Source organism: Canis aureus, chromosome 27 (assembly GCF_053574225.1).
Source record: "Canis aureus isolate CA01 chromosome 27, VMU_Caureus_v.1.0, whole genome shotgun sequence".
NCBI classification, from domain to species: domain Eukaryota; kingdom Metazoa; phylum Chordata; class Mammalia; order Carnivora; family Canidae; genus Canis; species Canis aureus.
Window position 1 is genome coordinate 40,080,158 of NC_135637.1, and position 27,668 is coordinate 40,107,825.

Here is a 27,668-nt window from a genome sequence, read left to right on the forward strand (position 1 = left end):
ACTAGGGGGACAAAAAAATCAAGGTTGTGACAGAGCTGAGTTCCTTTCCAGAGGTTCTAGGGGGAGAATCTGCTCCTTGCCTTTCACAGCTTCTCAGAGCACCCAGTGTCCCTCTGCTTGGGGTCCTCTGCCTGTCCTCACAGGCCGCAATGGCCAGGTGAGTCCCAACTCATGCCCCCCCCCAACACCTTCTCTTCTGCGTTTCTCTTCCAGTTTGGTCATCCCATTGGGCACCCCGGGATAACTCTAGATACTGTAAAGTCAGCGGATCCGAAACCTTTGTTTCACCTGTAGCCTCCTTCCCACTTTGCTGTGTACCCCAGTGTTTGTGGGTCCCAGCATGAGGATGTGGCTATCTTTGGGAGGTTATTGGTCTGCCTCCCACAGGGTCCTTTCTTACTACCATAGGGCATTAGTTGAGACTTGTGATGAAAAATACGGATGATTTTCAGTGTCCACGGTGCATCCTGGCTGCCTGGAAGAAGACATCTGTCTTAGATTGGGAAGCAAAACTTGAGAGCAAGATTCTTCTCAAAGTGACTTATCTCAGAAGTGTTGCCCAGAAGAAAAGGTAGGGTGAGGATATGGGACTGATGGAAAGGAATCCCAGCAAGGGTGTGATATCTGGCAATGTCTGGGAAAGCCTAGCATTGGCTCATTGATTCAGGGAAGGCTCTAGAAATAGGGCAGGGCATGCCTCAGAGCTACCCTGCATGGACAGAGGACAAGAGGACAGAAGGAGTCACACCCTACACACCAGTCATTGGATAAGATTGCCCTCCCCACATAAATCCACAGGAATTTCCTGCTTACTTCTAGACAGATTAATTCCAGTTGCCTGAGGGCATCCACCCCCATTTGAGAAGACCCAACTTTGGGGTTTGGGGAGGGTATGTACAGCATGACCCTATGTGGCTACAATGGTAAAGGGACCCAAGGGGAAATGAGCAGAGCTCTGATGGTGTCTGCTACAGTGTGAACTGTTCCTACCCGTCTACTTCCCTCCCCACATCATATTAGACATTATGAAAATATATCCACAGCAAGTAATAGTGCTTGCTCGCAGTTGCTGATGGAAATGAGAGGCTAGGAAAATAACTATGGAACCCAGCTGCCTAGCAATAGGCATTCACTTACTCATGGGCTCATTTAAGAATTGCCTGTTGTAGATGTAACTCTTTGCCAGGTGTGTTGTATAAAAATAGTCCATTCCTTCAAGTTGTCGATATAAAGACAAATTGTTCAAACAGAAGAAGATAAAAATATGAGACACTAAAATTCAGTATTCCATAAAATGAATCAATCAGTAATTCCTGTGCCTTTTCAAAATCTGGAGACACCAGGAGGGTGTGTGAAAATTCAGTGGCATCTTCAGGTCCAAGAGAGCAATCTTAATACTTACCCCCAAGGCATTGTTGGTGAAGGTCAAATGCTGTAATGCACGTGAGCATGGGGGGGCATGGCTGCTTAGCACAAAGTGACTGCTCACGAACATTTTAGCAGAGCCTGCTTCAGCCAAACCTTTGAGTTTAGTTCAAATTCAGTCTATATTTTGCATGGACCGAAATATATGTATATAGATCATTTAGGAGAAATGATTGTAGTATTAAAGAACATCAGATGAGTTTGAAAGTCTCATTTTTTTTCTTTATACAAAATAGCATGAGGTGGTTATTAGCTTTTGGTCACCAGTTAAGTCAATAAAATGTAAATCCTGGGATTTCTGTAACTTGTTAGGTGTTTCTCACAGTCAGGAAAAAAACAAGTGTTAGGAAAAAAAATGAGGACCAGCCCTTAATTTTGTGACCAAATGAAGTATCTCCTATCAAGACTTTAAAATATATGTGTAATCTATATATATAGCCCATAAATTGTCTTAGCTTAGAATTAATTATATTCTAACTCAGATTTTTCAATTAAGCATAAATCCTGACTTTTTAGCTGTCTTGCTCTGAAAAAAAATGATTGCCTGGTGGCCATGTTTTTATATTTATTTTTTAGTAGATATATTTTATTTTTATATACATGTGAACACATTAAATTTAGAGCTGAATGTCATTTTAGCAACAAAATGAAGGAATGATGAATAAATAAATGAAGGAATGATGAATAAATATAATGTATTTCCCTGAAGGAATTTTTAAATGATATTTTAATTGTTAGAGGCTGTACTACTGAGTAAGTTGCAAGGAAAGTCATTTTGGGGTGTGTAAAAAATTGATGTCCCCTGATTTCTCTAATAAGCATCAAAGTGCAATGACCCAGTGCATACTCAGTACCTACCAACATGACTTAATCCTTGACCTGATGAGTTGATAGTTACTAATTGCTTAGGTCCTGCAGTTGTTTATGGGAAAAAATATATATATGTATTCCCCCTGGAATGTCAAAAGAGGAACTTTGTAATAAGACCACTTTTCTTGAGTGTTTTGATTATTTGACATTGTTTTAATAATTTTCTATTATGATGTGGGGAAAAGGCCTCAAAAGAGGAAATATATACATGGAGTAAAAAGATAGGGCAAATGATATCTGGGGCTCTTTCCAACTCTAAAGTCCTAAAACATTTTCTTCCTTTAAGACATAGGTCAAGAGTTGAAAATATCTCGTTTGTGAGCTGGATCAGGCTGCCACATTCATTATCCCTCTAATCTGTGCCACTCTGTTGGTTACACTGAACCTGATGGAACAAATGTACCTCAGTTGTTTTGGAATTGAACTCTCATACTTACCCCTTTGTGATCTCCTGATTTTTCTGTGTGCTGCCAAAGTGAGCAGTGGTCTCTTGATTTTCGGAATCCAATGACAAACGTGTACTATTTTTCTTGGCTTTACTGGAAGACTATGGAAATCAAAATGCATTCTTAATTTAATTGTACTAGAGCTTGAATTTTCATCTCATCTGTATTGATGGTATTTTTTTTTAATTAAGCAATAAACATCACAGAAAACTAAATGAAGGCCACCCAGGTGCTATTTTAAGGACCAGTGAAGTCTTTTCTCGCCTTTATATTTTCTTAAAATCTTAAAAGGAGAAACTGATCAAATTTATATGCAAAGTGGTTTGCTTTGTTTAGTGAAATTAAGAGACAACAGCTTTCCTATGTAACCAACTGGAAGAAACACACATCTGGGTGGAAATTGACTCCATTCCAGAAGGAAGCAGGAATCACAATTCCTATAAAGACACTCCATGTTACTCTCTCTGGGTTGCTGGATCAGTTGTTTTACAGTTGGTTCTTCTTGAACACATCTTCAAGTAGTTGGTAAGAATTAGACTTGGCCTATTTGGAAACTTACCCTGCATTAAGGACGAGGCAATAACCCTGAAGTACCATGTGCAATTAAGGCATGTCATTAAGTTAACCTTGGCTCCGTAGCATGCAGCAGAGCACTCTGCAGGATTGCCGCCAAGGGTAGAAGGGAACACTCGTCTCTTCTCTTAATTTCTCTTTGAAATCATCCAGAGAAGTGACTGTTCACTTTTATTCATTTCTTTTAATGCTTGTTTTTAAAATAGCAATGAAGTAAGTCTGCAAACTATCCATTCATAAGTATTTAAAGAAGGCCTCCTAGATGCCCAACACTGACCCAGGCATGTTGGGTACTATAAAATACTACTCAAATGACTTGTTTCTCGACCAGGGCTGCCAGACAGAACACAGAATGCCCAACTGAATTACAGACAATTTCAGATAAATAATGAATAGTTCTTTTTTTTATTAGTAGTAGGTTCCATTGTAATAGTTGCTAAATCTATATTCTTATCTGTTACATCTGACAACCTTCTTGCTCCAGAAACTCACAGGTTGGTGAGGGAAATAACTGACATATATAAAATCTTCAGGAAACAGCATAAGATGACACATAAGTAAGTCCTAAATTGTTTAGTTTATGTCAGCACTTTCTAGTTTTTCCTTCTGTGCACAAATCATCCACGGCCCTCGTGAGAAGCATTAAGGTCTGCATAAATTCTGAGTTACGCTATTTCCTGGTTATTTCTCCCATTTCTTTCAAGATAGCAGATTGTAATAACCCTTAACAAGAGTGTATTTATTATAAGGATATCCTAGAGGAACTCTAATCTTTATATTTTTAAATAAATTTTAAAAAAGATTTTATTTATTCATGAGAGAGCAGAGAGAGAGAGGCAGAGACAAAGGCAGAGGGAGAAGCAGGCTCCTTGTGGGGAGCCCAATGCAGGACTCAATCCCTGGACCCCGGGATCACGACCTGAGCCAAAGGCAGATACTCAACCGCTGAGCCACCCATGTTCCCTTGTTTTTAAATAAATTATTCAAAACCCTTGCAGTGACTGTAAGTAACAGATTACTTGTATACTTGACCTTGTTGGCTTAATGTACGTGTGATTAAGAGGCCTCACGTTATCTTTAATTTCAGAGGGTGTCCTGTCGTGACCCCTCCCCACAGTAAGTGTGAATCAGAGTTGGAGAAGGTATTTTGGGGAGGGCTGGGTTTGAACAGGGTCCCAAGAGCATAGAGAGATTGCAGTTAAGTGGTGGAGTGTGAACGCTTTGTGATAGACACACAATGCTGGCCGACTCCCAGTCAAGGGAACGACGGGAACAAGATGTTACCCAGAAGTAGCAGCATCTTCTCAGCTTCCTCCAGCTGTCACAAGTCCATGGAAGGGTTCCTTCCAAAATCCTCTTTTAATGGAGCAGCACATTTTAGACAAAGACCTAACACCGGGGCCAGATGCAGATGTGGTCTTCTCTGCTCTGCTGTATTTTGATTGCTTGATAACACTTAAGAAACTGGATTTATAATGAAATCCAAACCATTAACTTCAATACTTGAAGTTCTCAAATGGGTTTCGAAAGTCTAAGAAGGATATTTTTAAATAACACCTGCTGAACAGAGTGTGTCACTTGGGAAACTTTTAACCAATCTCCACAAAGTCCCGAAATAGTTACATTATTACCAAAAGATTAATAGATTTTTTTCTGAAATCTCTGTAAATAATCACTTGAACTTTTAAAATGGTGCTTCCTCTCGTGTTTCAGTGTTTTAAATAAATTTGTCTGGGAGATACTGAAAAGACCTTAAAAGTAGCAGCTGCTTAACTAACAAGATGACAGTGTTTTGGCAAAATTTTATTATTTAAGCTAATAAAACTCAGTCCCTATGAGTCTGTGAGCCATAGATTTTCATCATTAATGTATCACTTCTAGGATTGCTTTGGAGTGTTATTTGTCAGCCCCCAAATTCAGCTATTTAGTGCTTTAATCTCAGAGGACATAAATAAGATAGAAAATGCGATCTGCCATGTGGAATAGTGTGTGGCTGGCATAATCACCAAGGTTGCATTAACATAGAGGAATGTATGAGGAAGAAACTGAATTTACACGATAGATCATCGGTCTAACGGTTGGCACTTTCTGGGTTCCAGAGGTTATTTTGGAACATTACGTTTTTTTTTAAAATGACACACACGCAAATATCACCAAAAATATTTATACACGTTATTTTCATTTTACAGGGGGTGCAGGCCAAGACTCAGGTTGAATGCCTGCAGATATCCTAGTGCCACTGTAGGGAGTAACATCAAATGTTGAGTCTGGTTATTCTGGTCCCATCTGTGTCCCTTCTCATGCCATCTTTCTCCCTTTAAACTCTTGAAGATAATTCAAGAAGTAAAAACATCCATTAGCACAATGAAATACCAAGGAAGCCATGGATGTGTAGGAGGTGATTGCATTCGATCTCTAGGATAGCTGGTAAAATAACCTCATGAAAACCTTTTGAGTCTGTACGTGTTTTTCAGAAATCTCTGGCCCCTGGCAATGTCTGCTGTCAGGACCGAGAGCTACCCTTGTCCTCGTTCCATCTTTGAACAATGACCAGTCAGAGATGCCTAGGTGTGCTTTGCTTAGACGTTTGTCCGAATATCACTGCCCAAGAGGATCATGTTCTGCTCTGTCATGTGTAACGAGGCCAGTCGTTTCTCTTTCCGTGTACTATAAATAAGAAGGCAAAAGAACAGCGAGTTATTTCTCTTCTAATTGTGTTCACTATGTTCTAAGTGGAAAGCCTGACGCTGGCCCATTCTACAGATTACAGTTTACTACTGTAAAAAGCTGCCTATTGAAAATACAACTTTTTTCCTTCTCAGATACCTATTATAATGATATTAAAGGCATCTAAAGTGAAATTTTATATTAATTTTGCAAAAGAAGGATAATTTTAGGAACTACGGGGTGTGACCTTGGGAGGTCATCACGGATCCCAAGGGAGAATGTCTAGGGGCAAAATTAAGGATTCATGTTAGAGATGTGGTAGGCAGATTCTGGAAACCACATTATTTTCCTCAGCATAAAATGTGGATATTCCTTTTGCCTGTGGCCTACCACTTCCCTAGGAGGGCATGAGGCTTCTAAAACGGTTTCTATCAAAGCAGACAAAGGAGATGCAACCAGCAAATTTTTCTAAGCTTATTTTCTTGGTCAGGGAAATACTTAGGTTGACCATCTGACGAAAGGGCGTTTACGAACACCCACCATTTATTTGGATATGAATTCCCCCCAAAGACTAGATTTGTCGTCAACACCAACAACACAACTCCCCTCTACGGGTAGCACAGCCGTGCCAAGGAGCTTCGCTTAGCTTTGGAGGATGGTTCCTTGTCTTCTGTCCCTATACCCACCTCTTACCACTTCTCATGCCTCGAGTATGCACCTTGGAAGCAAAATCACAGTCATTCTGTGCCCTGAGTTTATCAAGAAGGTGGCTCTAGACAATCTTTAGAGAACTTGATTTTAGGTTGAGGACACCTGTGCAGCAGAGCTCTGCTTTTTGGTATTTGGTAGTCTACTCAGAACTGGCTCATTTCACATCACTGTTTTTGTTTTTTTTTTTTGGTTTATTTTCTTTTTAGAAAGATGGAGGGAGGAAGGGACAAAGACCTGCACCCTAGGAAAATCATATTAAGAAATTGAGACAGAGGGGGGAATAACACTTATGGAGTGGTGGAAGATAGGAAAAGAGAAAAACCAGGGCCAAAATCTTTTCTGGAAAGTCTGGTGTGATTGGGGGCTGGGGTCATTCCTGGGATCTTCACTCTCCAGCAAAAGCGCAGCGTCCATTAAATACAAACATGCTGATTGCTCAAAAAAGCATGATTGATCTCATTGCTGTGCACCACCCAACAAGTCAGCCTACCAAAGCCTCAGTGTTGCTACTTCTGTGATTAATTATGTTCTGGAAGTCGGTAGGCTTGCCATCCTCCAGGGAAGTTGAGTTACCTACCAAAGGCAGGTGCCCAAAGAGCAGCTCATTCCATCGGATTGAAAAGTCCGTAAGCACACTTGGCCAAGAAATGTTCACTAGCACCACCAAATGCCAGAACTGACCCACAGGTCTTTATTTAGATGAACTCGCCCTACACTGCAGGTATTGTAGTGCCATTTTTTCCAGAGAACTAAACTGAGACTCGGCAAGATTAAGTGACTTACCTGAAGATTAAATAATGAGTAGGATCCAGAACTGAGTATGTTAGGTTCCAATGCCCTTATTCTATCATACACTATAGGACATTTCAGATGGAAAAGGGGGAAAATGGAAGGGAAAACATTTTAGAAAAGTAGATATATCTTCTTTAAATCAGACAATTTAGAGCACACAGCCCGGTGCCTAGCACACAGCCAATGCACTAAAGGTCAGCTACCATACTGGCTCTTTGTGTGACCGATTTTGCTTGCTCAGTAGTCTAATGGTGGCCTTTGTTGACAAGCTTACCCAGGACTATAGGATTTGTAGGTAACAAAATTAGTACATTTTGTGAGGTTTTCCTCTTCTTATTAAAATCTTGCAGCAGAGATGGTAGTTATTCATATGTTAATCATTCTATTGCTCTGGTACTAAGAGATATTTTAAATATAATTCAGGAAGTTAGTTGCCAACAGATGATCTCTTCTGTGTGAGTCAATGGGAGTGTTTTGATCCCATCTAATTTTAGGCCTTCTCTCGATATAAATAGCGTGTTCTTGAGGATCAAGGTGAACTGCCTTCATGGTGGAGTTTCCTGGAGACACCACACAGTGTTATTTGAGAGCTCACCGCTTTTATCTCCTGCTAAGTAGTTTGGCCCTCCTGTGGTCTGGCTCCTGCCCTCCTTTCCAGCCTGGTTATCTGTTCCTCTCTGACTCTCACCATCATGCTCCAAACCACAGACATGTTTGTAGTGTGTCTCCTGCTTGTCAACTGGCTGCCTTGGCTTATAGGATTCTCTCTGCCATAAATGCCGGCTCACTTCTCACCCAACTCCACTCCATCCCACCTCTGACCTTGTCTTTATCTCTTTGTTCTTGGAGACTCAGCCCCTCCAGGATTTTCTCCGAGAAATCTGCCCCAAAAGTTGCTCCCAGCAAGATGGCATCAGCTGCTGTCCTTTGTGTTCTGGACATACCATTGCATATTCATTTTTACTTGTAAATAAGTTATGTTATAATTATCTGTGTTCCCTGCACTTACCTTTGCTCCTGTCCTCTGCCTAGATACACATTTTATAGTTGAGAAAACTAAGGCCACAGGTGCTCCTGGGGGAAAAATGACCCTGGGACTCAGTAAAGTAGGAGTCATTTCAACATGTTTGGTGTTGGTGGTCCATATACCTTAATGATTATCCATATCACTTTATTATACTTTGTGTGTGATTCTCTTTAACTTATGGGGAGGGATGTTGTTGGGGAGTTCAGTTGAGGCAGACCATTTACCTGCTTAATGATGACATTAGGGATCCCCAAGAGTTACTTTGTAGGCTCCTTTTGTCTTCTAAGTGAACTGACAGGCCTAACCATATCTTGTTTCTTCCCATATGCTGCTTAACATTGCCAGAAGTTCATATCCCTTGCAAGCCTTTAAGTAAATAATTAAAATGCATGAATGTCACAGCCTAGTGTCCTGTGTCTGCTCCAGTATCGCTCCAACCTGCCTTTCTGACTGAGTTTTCCACTTGCCCTCGGTCCAACCTGGTACCAGCAAACTTGATGTCTCAACACACCGCATCGTCCATGCTGTCCTGTCCATTTAGAACGATCCTCCTGTCACCACAGAAATAAATTCTGTCCATATTTTAAGACTTACAAATCCTTGTTTTGCACATTCCTAAGGTTTCTACCTGCATGCAGTTTCTTCCAAATCCCTTCCCCTCATGTATACTTAGTTTATGGGATTTGTAGTTTTCTCCCCTTGTATTATAATTACTTTTTTGCTTCCCACATTAGCTCTTGGAGCTTCAAATCTGCCCATGCAACTTAAGCATGAAGATACCATCTCCACTTAGTAAACTTTAGTGTCATAGTTAAACTTTTTAGTTCTAAGTAGCTAAGTCCAATTTAACCTTAGGATGACTCAAAAAAGGGACCATTTTGGATGGATGATGAGCTGTCTTACGGAACCAAGGTTTCTTGGTGCTCTCAAAATATAATGAACATCCAAGAAATGCATTCAAAGCAAATCAGATTCTCCTCATCTCACCTTCTCTGAGCACGTCTCTCGATCTTGCTGCACCTGTTTTCTCTGACTTTTCTATCCATTCGGTGGAGATTGCTTACCCAGAGCTCCCTCTTGATTCATCGTTCCCTTTAAAGAGAATCTGATTGGCCGGTTTGATCAATGACCCTGGCCCTCACCACTTAGCTACAAGCAGTGATGTTCAGGCAGCTATGAGCCTAAGAGCCTAGTGGCAAGGAAAAGAGTGACCAGACATTTACCTGGATGGGCTTGGAGTAAAGGATGTTACTACAGAATTGCAATTATGATGATCTGAGAAGACACCCTAAACCTGTATCTATCGTGGATCCTTGTGAGGATCAGATATGATAATTTGGGGCACAAGAAATATAGCATGTGGTACCTGAATCTGAATCTCTGCTCTGCTACTCATCGGCTTTAAGGCCTTAGAGTTGCTTAATCTTTGTGCACCTCAGTTTCTTCATCTGGCAAACGAAGGGGCGAATGGGGACGTATAATAGTAATTAATCCTAGTACTGTGAAGATGAAGCCAGGTAGAAAGCGTAAAGCCCTATGGAAGAAATTGGCATATGGTGACCATTCGGTCACTTATTTTAACAATAAGTTATTGTTAAATACAATTATTTGCATAATTGCTACTCTGTCATTACTGTGAATTAAAGGTTTGTTTCTAACATCTCATATTTGCCTTTTTTAAAGTATAAATTTCTTGGGAGTAAGGACCATACATTGTACATCACTGTGTCTGTCTGTCATGGCGTAGAAGGTGGTTTCTGACACATTTTAGACATGGTAATCGGATGGATGGATGGATGGAAGGATGGATGGATGGAAGGAAATAAGAGCAGGAGCAGAGGGAGAGGAGGAGGGTGGAAAGGAGCAGGAGTAAAACTAATCCTTTAAATGCACTTTGAAATAAAAAGGAGATGCAGCTGCTTTATTCCTAAAGGATATCAGCCCATGATCTTGGGGGCAGAATAAGGAAATACAGCCTTCATCTGATGGAGTGATAACTGTATTCTGCTCTACGGATAGAAATGCTGGGTGACAATGACTGTCTGGTAGTGAGATAAAATAGACTTCTCAATTGTGTGATTAAGACTGAATATAGCAAGTGACGGTTATGAGCCTCATGTTGTACCTACAAATAAGGGAAACCACTAGATACTTAATTAAGTTGATTAAAAGTTCCATTAAGACATGATTTAATTAGCAGGTTATTTGCTGTGTGATCTGTAAAAAAAAAAATCTATCAAATGGTACGATTCTTAAGTATAGATTGTGTGTTTCAGGCATTTTCTTTGGAGCCATTTCAGGTGTGGTTAGAGTCTGCAAACGACGTGTTGTGGAACCACCAAGTAATTAACTGCAGGGCCGATTCCATGGTCACCGCTGAGAAAACATTAATTAAGCATTTGGGCCTGATTGGATTGTCTGCCCTCAGGAGCCAGATGGACAAAATCACAAGAGTGGAAGAGAGTGGCAGGGCAGTGTTTTTTAATGCAGCACTGGATTTGCGATTGTTGAGAGTGACTTCATGTCTGTGCTGTCACCCCATTAGAAAGTCAAGGCAGGGCAGGCCCGGGGGGCTCAGCGGTTTAGCGCCGCCTTCAGCCCAGGGTGTGATCCTGGAGACCCAGGATCGAGTCCCACGTCGAGCTCCCTGCATGGAGCCTGCTTCTCCCTCTGTCTGTGTCTCTGCCTCTCTGTCTCTCATGAATAAATAAACACAATCTTTAAAAAAAAGAAAAAGAAAAAAAGTCAAGGCAAACACAGCCTGCAGAGTGACAGCCTTTGACTGCAGCTTCAGAACAGGCCAGGAGGGACATTTCCAAGAGCAGGAAGGCAGGCGCTGGAAGGTGCACTCACACTTAGAACAGAAAAAGTCTAATTGAAAATCAGGTGGGTCCCTTTTTAACTGGGTTTCCAAGCAGTTCCTCTCTGTTCCTCCATCTCCTTAGAAGTGGGCACTTTTTCTGTAAAGAGCCTGATAACAGCTCTCCTGGCCTCTGCATATTATGGATGCATCACATATTCTTTGTTGTACTGTTTTCGGTTGTTGGGTTTTATTTTTTTCTTAACCCTTTAATGATGTAAAAACCATGCATACCTTCGAAGAAAAGGTAGAAGCAGGCCTCCAGTTGGCCTGGGGCATCGTTTCCTGACCCCCTGTGATTGTGTTATTAAGAAATTTCCCTTTAGTAAATTGAACACCAATAAAAAATAAATAAAAAAAAAAAATTCCCTTTCAAGCAACAAATCCCTAGTACTAAGGACTCAAGGATTGTTGGTTCTCTCAAGCCTAAACTTCCAGCTGGTTTCAACTGTGAAACAACTTTTTAACAATCGAACTTCAATAAAAATAAATAAATAAAATGCTCTTAGAATCTTTAAAAAATAAATAATAAGTAAATAAATTTGCACTTTCCAAGGGCACCTGGGTAGCTCAGCGGTTGAGTGTCTGCCTTCAGCTCAGGGCGTGATCCCCGGGGTCCTGGGATCGAGTCCCTCGTTGGGCTCCCCGCAGGGGGCCTGCTTCTCCCTCTGCCTGGGTATCTGCCTCTCTCTCTGGGTCTCTCATGAATAAATAAAATTTTCAAAAAAAAATTTTTATTCAGGGTTGCCAGATATTTCTTTATTTTTTTTAATATGACGTGTGGTTGATACACAATGTTACATAAATTTCGGGGGAACAACATAGAGATTTGACAATTTATACATTGCGCTACCCTCACCGCCAGTGTCGCTACCACCTGTCAGCGTACAACACTATAGAGCATCGTTAAATATACTCCCTTTGCTGGGCCTCTCATCCCCGGGACTTACTCCTCCTATGGCTGGAAGCCTGTGTCTCCCACTCCCCTTCCCCCGCACACCCAACCCCTAGTCCCAAACCCTTTGGCAGCTTGTTGTCTGTGTTTTGTGGGTCTGTTTCTGCTTTGTTTTGTTTTAGATTCCACATATAAATGAAACCATATGCTATTTGTCTTTCTCTGACTAATCTCACTAAGCCTAACGCCATGTAGCTCCATCCACGTCATTGCAAATGGCAAAATTTCATGCTTTTGTATGGCTGAGTGATAGTCCGTGGAATATTCACGCCACATCTTCTTTATCCATTCATTTGTTGATGGACACTTGGGCTGCTTCCATGCCTTGGCTACTGTAAGTAATATTGCCATCAACGTGGAGGTGCCTATATCCTTTCAGATTAGCATTTCCATTTTCTTTAGGTAACCCGGTAGTGAAATCACTGGATTATATTGTATTTTTAATATTCTAAGGAGCCTCCACAGGGTTTTGCATCAGTGGCTGCATCAATTTATATTCTCACCAGCAGTGCTCCAGGGTTCCTTTGTCTCCACATCCTTGCTGGCACTTGGTATTTCTTGTCTTTTTGCCATTCTGACTGATGTAGGATGATACCATGTCTATTAGCCATTCTGCCTGGTGTAGGGTGATAGCTCATTGCATTTCCCTAACAATGAGTGATGTCGAGCATCATGTCACATGTCTGGTGGACATCTGTGTGTCATCTTTGGAAAGATGTCCATTCAAGTCCTCTGTCCATTTTTTTAAGTTGGATTCTTCAGGCTTTCTTTCTTTCTTTTTTTTTTTTTTTTTTTTTTTGGTGGTGTTGTGTATAAGTTCTTTATATATATTGGATATTAATCCCTTATCAGATACAACATTTGCAAATATCTTCTCCCATTCCCCTAGGTTGTCTTTTTGTTTTATGGTTTCCTTCACTTGCAAAAGCTTTTTATTTTATTTTATTTTATTTTATTTTATTTTATTTTATTTTATTTTATTTTATTTTTTTCTTTTTAATTTATTTATTTATATTTTATGACAGTCACAGAGAGAGAGAGAGGCAGAGACACAGGCAGAGGGAGAAGCAGGCTCCATGCACCAGGAGCCCGATGTGGGATTCCATCCCGGGTCTCCAGGATCGCACCCTGAGCCAAAGGCAGGTGCCAAACCGCTGCGCCACCCAGGGATCCCAAGCTTTTTATTTTGATGTAGTCCCAATAGTTTATTATTTTTCCTTTTGTTTCCCTTGCCTCAGGAGACCTATCCATAAATATGTTGCTAAGATCCATGTCTAAGAAATTACTACTGCCTGTGTTTTCTTTTAGGAGTTTTATGGTTCCGGGTCTCACATTTAGGTCTTTTAATACATTTTGAGTTTATTTTTATGTACAGTGTAAGAAAGTGATCCAGTATCATTCTTTTGCATGTAGCTGTTTTTTTTTCAGCACTATTTGTAGAAGACTTTTTCCCCAATGGATATTCTTGTTTCCTTGGTTATAGATGAATTGAACATATAAGTGCAAATTTATTTCTTACATGGTCTCCTCTTCTGCTGATCTATGTGTCTATTTTTATGTCAGTTCCATTCTGTTTCGGTTATTATAGATTCGTAGTGTATAATCTATAATACATAAAATACAATCTTGAAATCTTGAATCATGATTCCTCCAGTTTTGTTTTTCTTCCTTTTTTTTTTTTTTTTAATTTGTTTTTCTTCCTTAAGATTGCTTTGACTATTCAGGGTCTTTTGTGGTCCCACACAAATTGTAGAATTAGGTGTTCTGCTTCTGTGAAGAATGATATTGATACTTTGATAGAGATTGCAGTGAGTCTGTAGACTGCTTTTACAGTGGTCATTTTAATGATATTCTTGAAGTCTATGAGCATGGAATATCTTTTCCATTTTTTGCGTTATCCTCAATTTCCTTCATCAGTATTATATAGTTTTCAGAGACTCGATGTTTCACCTTCTTGGTTAATTTGTTCTTAGGTATTTTATTCTTCTTTGTAAATGGATTTGTTTTCTTAATTTCCCCTTCTGCTGCTTTGTTATTAGCATATAGAAACAAAAGATTTCTGTCTATTAAATTTGTATCCTACAACTTTACTGAATTCATTTATTCTAATAGTTTTTGATGGATTCTTTGGGGGATTTCTCTGTATAGTATCATGTCAACCGCAAATAGTGTCAGTTTTACTTCTCCCTCATAGTTTGGATGCCTGTTATCTCTTTTTCTGGTCTTATTGCTGTGGCCAGGACTTCAATACTTTATTGAATAAGAATGACAAGAATGAACATCCTGTTTTGTTTCTGATCCTGGGGGGAAAGCTCTCAGTTTTACACTATTATGTATGATGTTAACTCTGAGGCTACTATATATGGTCTTAACTATGTTGAGGTATGTTTCCTTTAAATCCACTTTGAAAGAGAAAAATCATAAACATATGATAAATTTTGTCAAATGTCTTTTCTGCATCTGCTGAGGTTGTGTGATTTTTGTCCTTTATGTTTCAACATAGTGTATCACATTCATTGATTTACAGATATTGAACCATTTTTTGCATCTTCAGAAAGAATCCCACATTATCATGTTGAATGATCCTTTTCATGTATTTTTGAATGTGGTTTGCTAATATTTTGTTGAGAACTTTTGCATCTGTATTCATTAGGGACATAGGCTTGTAGTTTTGTGTGTATGTCAGGGTAATGCTGACCTTATAGAATGCATTTGGGAACTTTCCTGTTTCTTCTGTTTTTCAGAACAGTTTGAGAACAATGGGAATCAACTCTTCTTTAAATTTTTGGGATAATTTTCCTGTGAATCTGCCTGGTCCTAGACTCTTGATTTTTGTTTTGTTTTGTTTTGTTTTTATCACTGAGTCAGTTTTTTTTTTTTTTAATAATCAATCTGTTCTGATTTTCTTCTCTTCTTGATTCAATTTTGAAAGACTGTACCTTTCCAGGAATTTATCCATCTCTTGTAAGTTGTCCACTTTGTTGCATATCACTTTTCACAGTACTCATATAATATTTGTATTTCTTTTATGTCAGTAGTTACTTCTCTTTCATTTCTGATTTTTAAAAATTTGAGTCCTCTTTTTTTTCTTGTTGTATCTAAAGGTTTATCCATTTTGTTTACCTTTTCAAAGACCCAGCTCTTGGTTTTATTGATCTTTTTAATTTTTTAAAATTTCTATTTCATTTATTTCCACTCTGATCTTTATTATTTCCTTCCTCCTGCTATCTTTGGGCTTTGTTTATTCTTCCTTTTCTAGTTCCTTTGGTTATGAGATTAGGTTGGTTGCTTGAGATTTTATTGTTGTTGTTGTTTCTTGAGGTAGGCCTGTATCATTATAAAGTTCCCTCTTAAAACTGCCTTGGATGTAGCCAAATCATTTGAAGACACTAGTTAGATCTTACTTTTAGATAAAGAATGAATAGTCTTCTACTCTAAGCATGTTATTACATGGGGCATTCTTACACTAAAGAAATATATTATCTGAAATTTAAATGGATGCTCTGTAATTTTATTTGCTAAGTCTGGCAACCCTACTTTATGAGTGAGTGAGTGAATGAATGAATGAATGAATGTCTCTTTTTTCTGTATTATAGCAAGAAACCATTTTCATTAATTCCTGCAAGTTTCAGATTAAAGAGGCAGCCATAGTGGAAAAATTCATCAGTGTGTTCTGAAATCCTTGACTGCACATTGAGGACATGCTATATATTGTCAACAGAGGGATTTATTCAGTATGAAGAGATAACTATTAATCCTTGAGAAACTTTTCAGATTAATAGAAGGGGCATGAGAATTATGATGATTTACCAGAGGAAAACAAGAATAAAGAGAATCTATTGGGATTAGACATGTTATAATAATAGTGAAATAATAAAAATACTGCCTAATGTTTACTGAGTGATCAGAGTGTCAGACACCAGGTGCTTTTTGTACATGTAATTACTTATTCTTCAAATTCTGTCAAATAATTTTATTTTCCCAAGAAAGTTGAGAAGCTGAGAACTTCTTATTCTAGATTACACAGATAAGTAGTGGCATATCTGGTATTTGAACCTAGATAAAGCAAATTTTGAATCTTCTATTCTAATGACAATACTATGCTCTCTTAATGCAAAGATTTACCATGGACTTTATAAACATGATTAATGCACCTTGTATGATCATATTATGAAAAATCAAAAACATGAAAATAAAAATCATTATGGAGAGAAAATTTATTTTTCCAAGTACTTATAGAAATATTAAAAATACAGCCTCAAAGAAATATTAAATATAAGTGTTATTACATACATACATGGATATCCATATAAAATGTTTGATACATATGCCTACGGTTGGTAGCTTAACATTTTAAGAGATCCAAAATCCCACCCTAACAATGGTTAAGGGTGTTAAGATGCAGATATGCCCTGCTGCAAAAAATACCTTCCTTAGTTTGTCATTTAGTTGCTGTAATTCCTGCCAAGGAAAGCAAGGCAAAAGGCAGTGCTGTAAACAACACTGGAGGATACTGTGTCAAATGTTTTTACTGCCTCACCTGTTAAGCTAGTAACCCTTCATCATGATCACACTAAGCCAGCATAAATTAGCTTTGGTCCTGCTCATTGGGGATACCCACGGGTGAGGGTTGAGAGGTGACCCAGGGATGGACAGCAACCAACCGCGTAGTCAACACAGACAAGTAAAACCTCACCAGCTTCTCTACCCAGAAACTGATTATAAGAGTCAATTCCTATTATTTCATGTTTTTACTTAAAAAAAAAAAAAAAAGTTTATTTCATGACAGGTAATTCAAGTACATAATTTAAAATTCAAAAGCTACAAAAATAATTTTCCCTCGTTTTTCTGTCCTTTAATCACGCATTGTCTTCCCTGGATGGAATTACTTTTTCTAACACACCCTGATATAACCAGTGCATTTTAATGTATGCTTATTTGTTGTATTATATGTAAATGAGAGCATATGCATATAGTTTTCTTCATGGTCTTTTCACTTAAGATATCCTAGAGATCATGTAAATATATATTTTCTCCAGTTATTTTAATAGTTTCTTTTCAAAATATCTGCTTATATTATTGAAAATTTTACTTAATCCTGTGTTAATGAATACCTAAGTTATTTCCAACATTGTTAATACAATGTTGCAGTAATATTTAATGTCATTATGTCCCCAAAGCATGAACATCTATGAGTTGAATAATCACAGTAAAAAATTTAATAAATAGTGCTGAATTGTTATACAAAGCTGAGTTGTCTACAAAAAAGGTGCCACTAGATGATATATATATCTACCAATATATTCACAAGGCCTTTGCATTTCAGTCACTGTTTTGTGGCCTATTTTATGTTTAAAAGCTATTTCTTATTTGTCTATGAAGTGTCCATATAATTTGCTCATTTTTTAATTGAGGTGTTATTTTTTATATTCTTACTAACCTATAGAAACTCTTTACATATTAAAGAAATTAGCTCTCAATTATTTAGATGTTTAAACTATAATATTTTAAAACTATATAAAATCATATATATAACTTAAAGTTGTTGGACGGGGGGAAGTCTAATATATTAAAATTCTAGGTAAAAATTGGTATATTCAATAAATCCAATACCCTGTTTCCTCTTCCTAACCAACACCAAGGGTTTTGCTTGTATAGGGGATGCATTTTAGCACATTTTATTCAAATTGGTCGTGTATAAGCATAGCCATGAGTTTCCCTTCTTTTCCAATTATTTCTTCTTATCTTTATTCAAAGCTGATCCTAATTTGGATGAAATTATGTTAGATGAACTGGATTCTAAAATTACTGAAGAATATTGTTTAGAAAGTTTGATCTTTATTCAAGTAATGCAAAATAGGAAATATTTGATGAGCAAGAACCGAATAAAAAAAGGAAAAGATCTTGTATAGCTTAACCCTATCTTAAAAGTCTAAAAGTAATAATAACAATAATAAATGAAATCTAGATATTTCTCTTCCCCAAAAGAGCCCTATTAAAATCTCAATTTTAATTTTAAAATATCAGAATATGGTTTTATATTTTTCCTGATTTGTGATTGTGACTATATTACTTCAAGGGAACATGTCTAATTTCCATATAAAAACACCTTTTTTTATAAACACTACTAATATGAAAATCTATGCCATGATATGCCCCTGACACATTCAGATGATAGGTTGCAATTACAGGCTTACCATGTCCTTTTTTATCTAAAGTAATATCCTTGGATTTAGGATGAATGGTCTCTCGAGCATTGAAAACAATGACAATTGGAACTTTTGAGAAGTGTCCACCTTGTTAAAACTAATTACAGAGGAGAACAGAACAGTGATTTCAGTCACTGTTTCGTATGTGGCTAATGAAACAGAGAATGGGACACTCTTTCAAGGTCACGCACTAAGTTGGCAGTAGAACAAGAAATAGGAGACACTCTTCTGACGCAGTGCCCTGAATTCTTTACTGGAGAGGACACACTCCCAGTTCGAAGGCACTTTATGTAAAAGTCCTTTGAAATACACAGCCACACAGTTTAATGTTCAAACAAGCATCAGTTGGGATTGACAAGTACAACGGTTCTAGCCATCGTTTTAGGTAGTATTTACCGAATGGTCACCATATGCCAATTTCTTTCATAGGGCTTTACTTTACGCTTTCTACCTGGCTTCATCTTCACAATACTATGATTAATTACTATTATGCGTCCCCATTCGCCCCTTCATTTGCCAGATGAAGAAAATGAGGTGCACAAAGATTAAGCAACTCTCCTAAGGCCTTAAAGCTGATGAGTAGCAGAGCAGAGATTCAGATTCAGGTACCACATGCTATATTTCTTGTGCCCCAAATTATCATATCTGATCCTCACAAGGATCCACGATAGATACATGTTTAGAGTGTCTTCTCAGATCATCATAATTGCAATTCTGTAGTAACATCCTTTACTCCAAGCCCATCCAGGTAAATGTCTGGTCACTCTTTTCCTTGCCACTAGGCTCTTAGGCTCATAGCTGCCTGGACATCACTGCTTGGAGCTAAGTGGTGAGGGCCAGGGTCATTGATCAAACCGGCCAATCAGATTCTCTTTAAAGGGAACGATGAATCAAGAGGGAGCTCTGGGTAAGCAATCTCCGCCGAATGGATAGAAAAATCAGAGAAAACAGGTGCAGCAAGATCGAGAGACATGCTCAGCAAAGCTGAGATGAGGAGAATCCGATTTGCTTTGAATGCATTTCTTGGATATTCATTATAATTTTTTAGAGCACCAAGAAACCTTGGCTCCGTAAGACAGCTCATCATCCATCCAAAATGGTCTCTTTCTGAGTCATCCTAAGTTTAAATTGGACTTAGTTACCTAGAACTAAAAAGTCTAACTATGACACTAAAGGGTACTGAATGGAGATGATATCTTCATGTTTAAGTTGCATGGGCAGATTTGAAGTTTTTTGTGACTCTTGTATTAGTTGCCTAGAAAAAGTCAGCCTCGAAGTACAACACAACAGATGCTTGTTCTTTTACTCAAATCCGACACTTTCCTCTTCGAGGCTGACTTTTTTATTTTTTAATTTTAACAGAGGAAAATTATTCTCTTTTTTTCCCCCTCTTATATTTAAAATGCCTCTAAATCATTGAGGAAACAGACCAAAGGGGACCCTAAGAAAACAATGGAAAGATAATATCTAAATCTGTACTTCTAGGCAACTAATACAATAATCACAAAATAAATAAGGAAATCAAACTCTTCCTCCTCTCCATAAAATACACTCTGGGAAGACAGTCTTTAAATTTGTAAGATTTTGCCAAAGGGTTTGCTATTTGAAACTAGAGTACATTTGCAACAGCAACAACCACAACAAAATCTAGGATTTTCCTCGGTGGTTCTTTCATCCCCTAGCTATAAGGAATGTACAGAGAACTGTCTTTAATGTCTAGATAGAAAAGCAAAAGCCGTAAGTCACATCAATATTCAGAGGAACATACACATTCAAATATGGAATATTGAATCAGCATGGATTACTTGGACACTCACTTCAGCTAGCGTCACAAAGGTGTGCAACAGAAAAGAAACAGCAATATTTATTCCTCTGGAATTGCTTTCTCTCCCCATTCACTAACTCCACATATTAGTTTGAACCACACGAGATTGCCAATAGCTGTGCAAAAGTGCCGATTTCATTTGGTTCAGCCTAATAAGTACCTATGTTCGTTGTCATTGAAGCATGCCATAGAATGCAAAGTTCGTAAGTCACGTAAAAGATTCATTATGTTGTCAACATAGCAGGAGTCATTGGGAAAAAAAAACAATGTGAAAATGGAGTCCTTCCAAATCCATCACTCTTTGCATTTAAGGTGACCTTCCATGGGTATAGATCAATGAGGATTTGCATCCTCTCAGGGGGTGAATGGATACCGTGAATGGAAATATCCACCCATGTTGCCAGGAAGGATAAACTTGGGAGTGACTTTATGGATCTCACTTGGACTCATCCTGCCTAGAGAAATCCCCTCTTTCAGGTCATATCATGAGTCTCTTCTCTTGATGAGAAGCAGAGATTGCCTTGGGTGGGCTCCAGAATGGGCACCTGCTTCAGACTCTAGTGTGTGAGTGTTGACCATGAGTTAGTATATATTCCTGAGAATATGGTGATTTTTATGCATTTGTTTTGTCATTACTCCTGCATTCTGCATTGGAAGATCTAGAGGGTAAAGATTATATTTTCTCTTTAGTTATATATTTTGTTTTATTTTTTGAAAAGATTTTATTTATTCATGAGAGGCAGAGAGAGATAGGCAGAGACATAGACAGAAGGAGAACCAGGCTCCTCACAGGGAGCCCAATGTGGGACTCGATCCCAGGACCCTGGGATCATGCCTTGAGTCAAAGGCAGACACTCAAAGACTGAGCCACCCTGGTTCCTTAGATATATATCTTAAAACATCAATGGACATATAGCTATATCTACTTTAATAAGTGAAAAGGCCTCCAGTGTTCTAAAATTACTAATCGGAAATGATTTCCTTGATACTTTATTTCATCCTAGCATATAAAGTATTTCCTTTAATTGAGCTTGAGCTTTCCAACTAATTTTTAAGGTTTTATGTATTATGATAAAGGAAAAAACAATGTTCACTCAATATCTTTTTTTTAGAGATTTTACGTATTTGAGAGAGAGAGAGAGAGTACATGAGCCCACAAGTGTGAGAGGGAGGAGAGGCAGAGGAAGAGAACCTCAGGCAGACTCCCCACTGAATGCAGAGCCTGATGCTCATGACCCATGAGGTCATGACCTGAGCCAAAATCAAGAGTCGGAAGCTCCACTGATTAAGCCATATAGATGCCCCTTAGTCAATCTCTTTTAAAAAGTAAATCCTTCACGTAGCCCTCAGGCACTGAATGCTGTGGTCCTGCCTCCTGTCTGGCCTCTCTTGGTCCTGACTTCTCTTCCTCCTTCTTGGTTTACAATATGCTGTTTCCTCCTCAGGGCTGCTGCCTATGTTTGTACTCATTTCCTAGAAAATACATCTCCTGACTCATGTCGCTAAACAAACCCATCCAGTCTTAGTGTTTAAGATCCTCAAAAAGGTCTGTCTGTCCTCTGAATTGCCAAATGAGATCTTCCTCCGATTGCGTGACGTTTGCTCGGCAATTTCAATTATATGTCTGCATACTGATTTGACTTCTGTCCCCACTAGACCACAGAATTCAGACATACGGAATATAATAGCCCTCAGTAAATTATTTTTAAAATAATTATTGCCTTGTTATGTGTATATAAACGAGACATGTGAATACTTAAGAATAATAAAGTGTCTGAAGGACATTTGCCAAGGCCTTAACCTTAGTTATCTCCTGGTAGGGGCCATCATAGTATTTTTCTCTCATTCTTTTTTTGTTTAACTATTTTTTTTTTCTGTAATTAAGATGTATACATATTTCTTAGGTGGATTTTTATTTACCTTTACAGATGCTACTAAAAGATGGTGGAAGTTTGTAGGAGGGAATTTTTTTTTTTTAATTTTTATTTATTTGTGATAGTCACAGAGAGAGAGAGAGAGAGGCAGAGACACAGGCAGAGGGAGAAGCAGGCTCCATGCACCCGGAGCCCGACGTGGGATTCGATCCCGGGTCTCCAGGATCGCGCCCTGGGCCAAAGCCAGGTGCTAAACCGCTGCTCCACCCAGGGATCCCGTAGGAGGGAATTTTTGAACCGGGGTGGAGTGTTCTTGGCAGCACCATCTCTGTGTGCCCAGACATGAAGATAATAGCTGGTGTCTTTCAAGAGATCTATTATTTGTCAGGAGTGGCGCAGTCTGTACAGAGCCTGAAAAGGTGATAGTTCAGAGAGCAGACGACCTCCAACCCTAAATGACATTGCAGAAACGTTTCTTTCCTGGATGTTTCATTTGATAGCTCTCATGCAAAGAGTTGACACAACAAGATTTCAATTTGAAAATGTGCAGCAGAGTGAGACATGGATGGGAAGAGGGAGAGCATTGGAGCTTGGAAGCCAGTTACAAGACCAGATCGGCATTCCTGGTAGGAATGGTCTTGGCCCACAGAGAGCAGTAGCTGTAGGAATGCCCAGGAAGGAGAAGGAGGCGAGAGAAGCTAGAGATAGAGCCACTGTGAGCAAACCTATGCAGGAATAGAGAGAGGAAAGGATAAATTTAAAGTTTTGAGCCTAGGCAAGTGTAAGAATGGTGGTTCCATTTAGCATCATAGGGCGCCCGAAGAAAACTGAGAATTTGAGGTTAAGAGAAAATAAGTTGGGCTTGAATTAGAGGTTGCAGTGGAACTTCCAGAGACAAGTCCAGAGGGGACAGAAGTAAAGGTTAAAATGAAGTCGTGGGGAGTCAATATAAAGCTAATAGTTGATACCATGAGATGATGTGAGATTTCCCCAGTGAGGGAAGGCGGAGCAACAAAATGGAAGGCCAGAAGCGGAATTTTGGAGGAAACACCTATATATATATATTTTTTTTTGAAACACCTATATTTTAATGACCCTAAGAAGGCAAAGGATTCAGGGAAATAAATTAAGAAGGGGATTTCAGGAAGAATTAGGAGATTGATTTATTACAGAAATTTAGGGAAGGAGCTTCCAGGGAGAAAGTGTAAAAGGTCACATGCTTCTCAGATGTCCTAGAGGACCCTGAAGTGATGACATGATACTGAGAGCTAAAAGTGACTGCTGGTGCGCTCGTGCCAGCCCCTGTTAGACAACATACGCTTATTTGTAGTGCGTTGATCCCTTTCACATGAAGTATAAATCACGTTGGAATAACTTCATGAATGAATAAGAAATGGAGTCGATGAGTTGTAACCTCATACAGCTTTTTGTCCACAAACAACTTAACCTGCTCCGGAACCTAACTTTCAAATTTGAACACACGGTGGACTTGGCCACAAATTCTGCAATTCTAGTTCAGAATTCGTTCAAAGTGTAATTTCATTTTAAGTGGCTGCTTGATGTTTATCATCCCACTTGTAGGAAGTCTGCCTTTGATTTTTGAGATGAAAAGGGATTATTTTGTCCAGCGTGAAGCAGACTTCACTGTGGATGTTGTGCTGTCGCACTTGACCGAGAAGGAAGAGCCGGGAGCCGAGGGTTGCTGGGAGCTCACAAGCCACTGGAGCAGTGTCAGCTTCCAGAAGGCTGGCTCTCGGGAGTGCTGGGGCTCTGGTGCCAGCGGTCACATTGCTCTGAGCTGGAAAAGCTACTCAGGCAGCCACTTTGCATGAAGCATGCTGTCGTTTGGCCCAGCCGCTCTGTGTTGTTCCCCTGAGGCATCCCTGCACTATAGAGCTCTCTCGCAGCGATGAGGCATAAGAAAACTGCTCCACCACGAGAAGAGCCCATGTAAACCCTTCCTATGGATTATTCAGATACTGACAGTGACTCCACGTTGGGATACAGTGATGATGAAGATTCCAGTGATGAAGTTCAAAGAGCATCAGAGTCAGTGCATAGAAAACCGTATTTGCAAATATTTGGGATGTTTTTCATGCTCTGTGATGTCATTGAAGGGAATGTCTAACTCCTCCAGGAAGGCTTAAAAAAAAACCAAACAAACAAAACCTACTAAACTGCATAGCTTTGCCTGTAGTGATGCATTAATCACCAGCACGTTTGTGAAGTAGCTGTTAAGCTGCCAACAGTAGCTGTTTGCACGGTAGTACGCGTTTCTTAATTGTCGGGCTGCAGTCAACTAACACAGATACAGAAATACAGAAATGGAGGAGGTATGAGATTTGAATTTTAGAGACAACACACGTGTTTGACTCTTGGGTCGATACCTGTACATTTACGTCCTGTAAAGAAGTGAGCTGAGTGTTTAGAGACGGTACATTTTGGGTGGATGTTTTTAATTGTGCATTATCTTATCATTCTGGTTATGAGATTATCCTGTGGTCGGCATCAACAAGACTTTGAAACTCTCATATGATGTTCTGCTAGAAATGATCAAATTCTGTGATCTCTACAAAAAGTAGAAATCAAAGAGAGCTGTTTTTAAGCCTAGCATGATCCCCACCCCCGCCTGCCCCCGCCTCCTCCTTCTGTCATTGAACCAGTGTTTCGTGAAGTCCCTGCTAACTTGGCAGATGTGCTGCGTGAAACCAGCATCGTAGCAGCTGTGTACGGATGGAGAGAAGTTTAATAACAACATGGAGCTCTTAGGACCTCAGTACTCTAGGAGTTTGTAATATCTCAGATCGCAATACAAATATTTGCTTGCTCCTGCAAAGGAAATAAGCAGACACAGTAAGTCACAGCACTGTCAGCTTCTATGAGGAATATTCTCTCGTTAGAAGTTTCTATGTCTCTCCTAAAATAAGGGATTAGCATATGTCAGTACTCGATCAGATAGCAACCTGTCTCTCCCAGGAGCAGGCTCTCTGGGTGCCCAGGGATGGCGTCTCTAGATACCTACACAGACAGGCATAAAGGCAGGAAGCCCCCTAATAACAGAGATACAATGACAGCGTAGTGGCAACATGAGTTGGCCCTGAACAAACTTGGCATTTAATAATTTCCTACTGTAATGTGACATTATTATAAAGCAACACAGCAGGGCCAAGACATAGCCACGGATACAGACTCTGACCCTGAGAATCAAAATGGTTCATTGAACTAGCGTTGCAGTTGAGCTCCCACAAACATACTAATGCTGCTTTTATTAACAACGACCCGTATTGTTAGTGATGACAGACAGACATCATGACTTCTTACCGTGCCGAAGTCACTTTGCGTTAGAATGCATTTAGGATTGTTGTCGCGTTGAAATCTGGCGGCAGCGGGCATAAGGAAATGGACTTTTGGGGACAGACATGGGGTCTGGAGCCAACCAGGTCTGTGTTCAAATTCCAGAGCAACAACTCACCCGCTATGTTTGACTTTGGGCACATTCCTTAACCTTTGTCCTCGTGTGTAAATTTGAGATAAAATACCCACCCTCTGCTATCTGGGTTAAATGAGATTTGTGCGAATCACCTAATACAGATCTTGGTATATACTAGGTACTGAACAAATGGCAAATATTATGATCTTATGTTTAATATATTGATTTTTTCCATGTTATGCTTCTTCTCTGTTTTCATGTATGTTACTTTACTAGGTACTAAGGCTGGTTGTAGGCCATAACTTACAGATTTTCCTTTTTAAAATAAAATTCATCCAATTTCTTTTTTTTTTTTAAGACTTTATTTATTTATTCATGAGAAACACACAGAGAGGCAGAGACACAGGCAGAGGGAGAAGCAGGCTCCCTGCGGGGAGCCCAATGTGGGACTCGATCCCAGGACCCTGGTGTCATGCCCTGAGCCAAAGGCATATGCTCAACCACTGAGCCACCCAGGCGTCCCTAATACATCCAATTTCTATAGACTATCTTACTTTTCCAATATTTTTTTTATTTTTCCCCACGTGTGTTTTAAAATGTTATGTGTTTTCTTTTTGTTGCAAGAAAATTGCATTCACAAAAAAAAAAAAAAAAGAAAGAAAATTGCATTCACTTAAAAAAGTATATCCAGTTTAGACCAGGTAATAGAATAAAATTTTAAGTACTGGAAATTTGCAATGCGATTAAAAAAAATAATATGCACAGAGAATATATTCAGAACAAAGCATTATTTTGTATCTATTATATTTTTGAAGACTTTGTGGGTAATTTCTAAATTGTCGTGATGGTAATATATTTTAGGAGAATTCAGATTTAATATGATGTTGTCTGTAAAACTGTGATAGGTGTTCTTTTGGTTTTCTAGACTAGCAGCAATGTGTAGCAACGTACTACCACGAGTAACCTCCTAAGAAATAAGTCACTGGGGGGAAACCTGGGTGGCTCAGTGGTTTAGCGCCTGCCTTTGGTCCGGGAGGTGGTCCTGGCGACCCGGGATCGAGTCCCTCATTGGGCTCCCTGCATGGAGCCTGCTTCTCCCTCTGTCTGTGTCTCTGCCTCTCTCTCTCTCTCTTTGTCTATCATGAATGAATGAATGAATGAATGAATGAATGAATAAATAGTCTTAAAAAAAAAAGAAATAAGTCACTGATACGGCTTATGAAAGCCCTGACAGGCATAACTGATGTTTTCTGCCCATTGTCATGTCCACTTCACTGAAAATTGCTCCTCAGAGAAGGATCATGGGGTTGAAAATATATCGTCTACTCCTTTGGTTCAGAAAGAAAATCTACACTCTGTTGGGAATCCTCGATACCCACGCTGTCATCAATAGCTTCTTTCCAGTATTTCATGGAACACTAGACAGTGTGGCAGCACAGGAGATGAAAGAACCAGAATATACAGAAGAGCACACTGCTCCCCACGGGCTGGGCATTCTGATAAACTTGACTTTAACCACCTTTAATAGCCTACAGGGGGTGGGCACCCTTACTATTCCCCCTTTTGAGGGCTTCCCATAGCTTGTAGCTTGCCTCGGAAAACTAAGTATGAGTCCGAAGCCTGCGCTCTGCAAGTCCTACCCACGGGCTCGGGGCTGTCGTGCCTTTGCCATTCTTGTACCGCACACCTGCTATGCACCTCCTGCACGCCTGTGCATTCGGGGCAAAGTAGGGGAATAAAACTAGCCATGGAAGTTGTACTGCTATGATTCAGGGGGGTTAGGGGTGGGAAATAGAATCATCAACCAAGCGACCACACAAATAAATGTACAGATCGCAAACAGTTGTAGGTATTTGGGTGGAGAGGTACGTACACAGGGCCTTGAGAACAGATAAGCAGGGAACCTGGTCTAGTTACTTCTAATTAATGGAGGAAGGGACACATTGGCCGAGATCTAAAGGGTTAGTAGGGGGAGGATGATGTATGCAGCAGAGAACAGAGGTG

General features: G+C 39.4%; 1 protein-coding gene and 1 long non-coding RNA gene across 8 annotated transcripts in view; one reads left to right on the forward strand and one right to left on the reverse strand.

Annotated features, from left to right (window-relative positions):
- LOC144299340 (uncharacterized) lies at positions 1 to 25,674 on the reverse strand. Its single transcript, XR_013366044.1, has 3 exons — positions 25,556 to 25,674; positions 2,733 to 2,842; positions 1 to 475 (listed from the first exon to the last, which is right to left on the reverse strand). It is a non-coding gene; the product is annotated as an uncharacterized LOC144299340 (long non-coding RNA).
- Positions 1 to 27,668, forward strand: part of PRKG1 (protein kinase cGMP-dependent 1) — a 1,198,597-nt gene that overhangs the window by 1,024,039 nt on the left and 146,890 nt on the right. Inside the window, exon 1 of one of the 7 annotated variants that reach the window (XM_077874884.1) lies at positions 24,134 to 24,283. The exons of the other annotated variants lie outside the window; for them this stretch is intronic. Coding sequence (XP_077731010.1) covers positions 24,198 to 24,283 — 86 coding nt within the window. The 5' untranslated portion in view covers positions 24,134 to 24,197. Of the gene's footprint in view, positions 1 to 24,133; positions 24,284 to 27,668 lie in introns of those variants that run through there. 7 annotated transcript variants of the gene reach the window in all.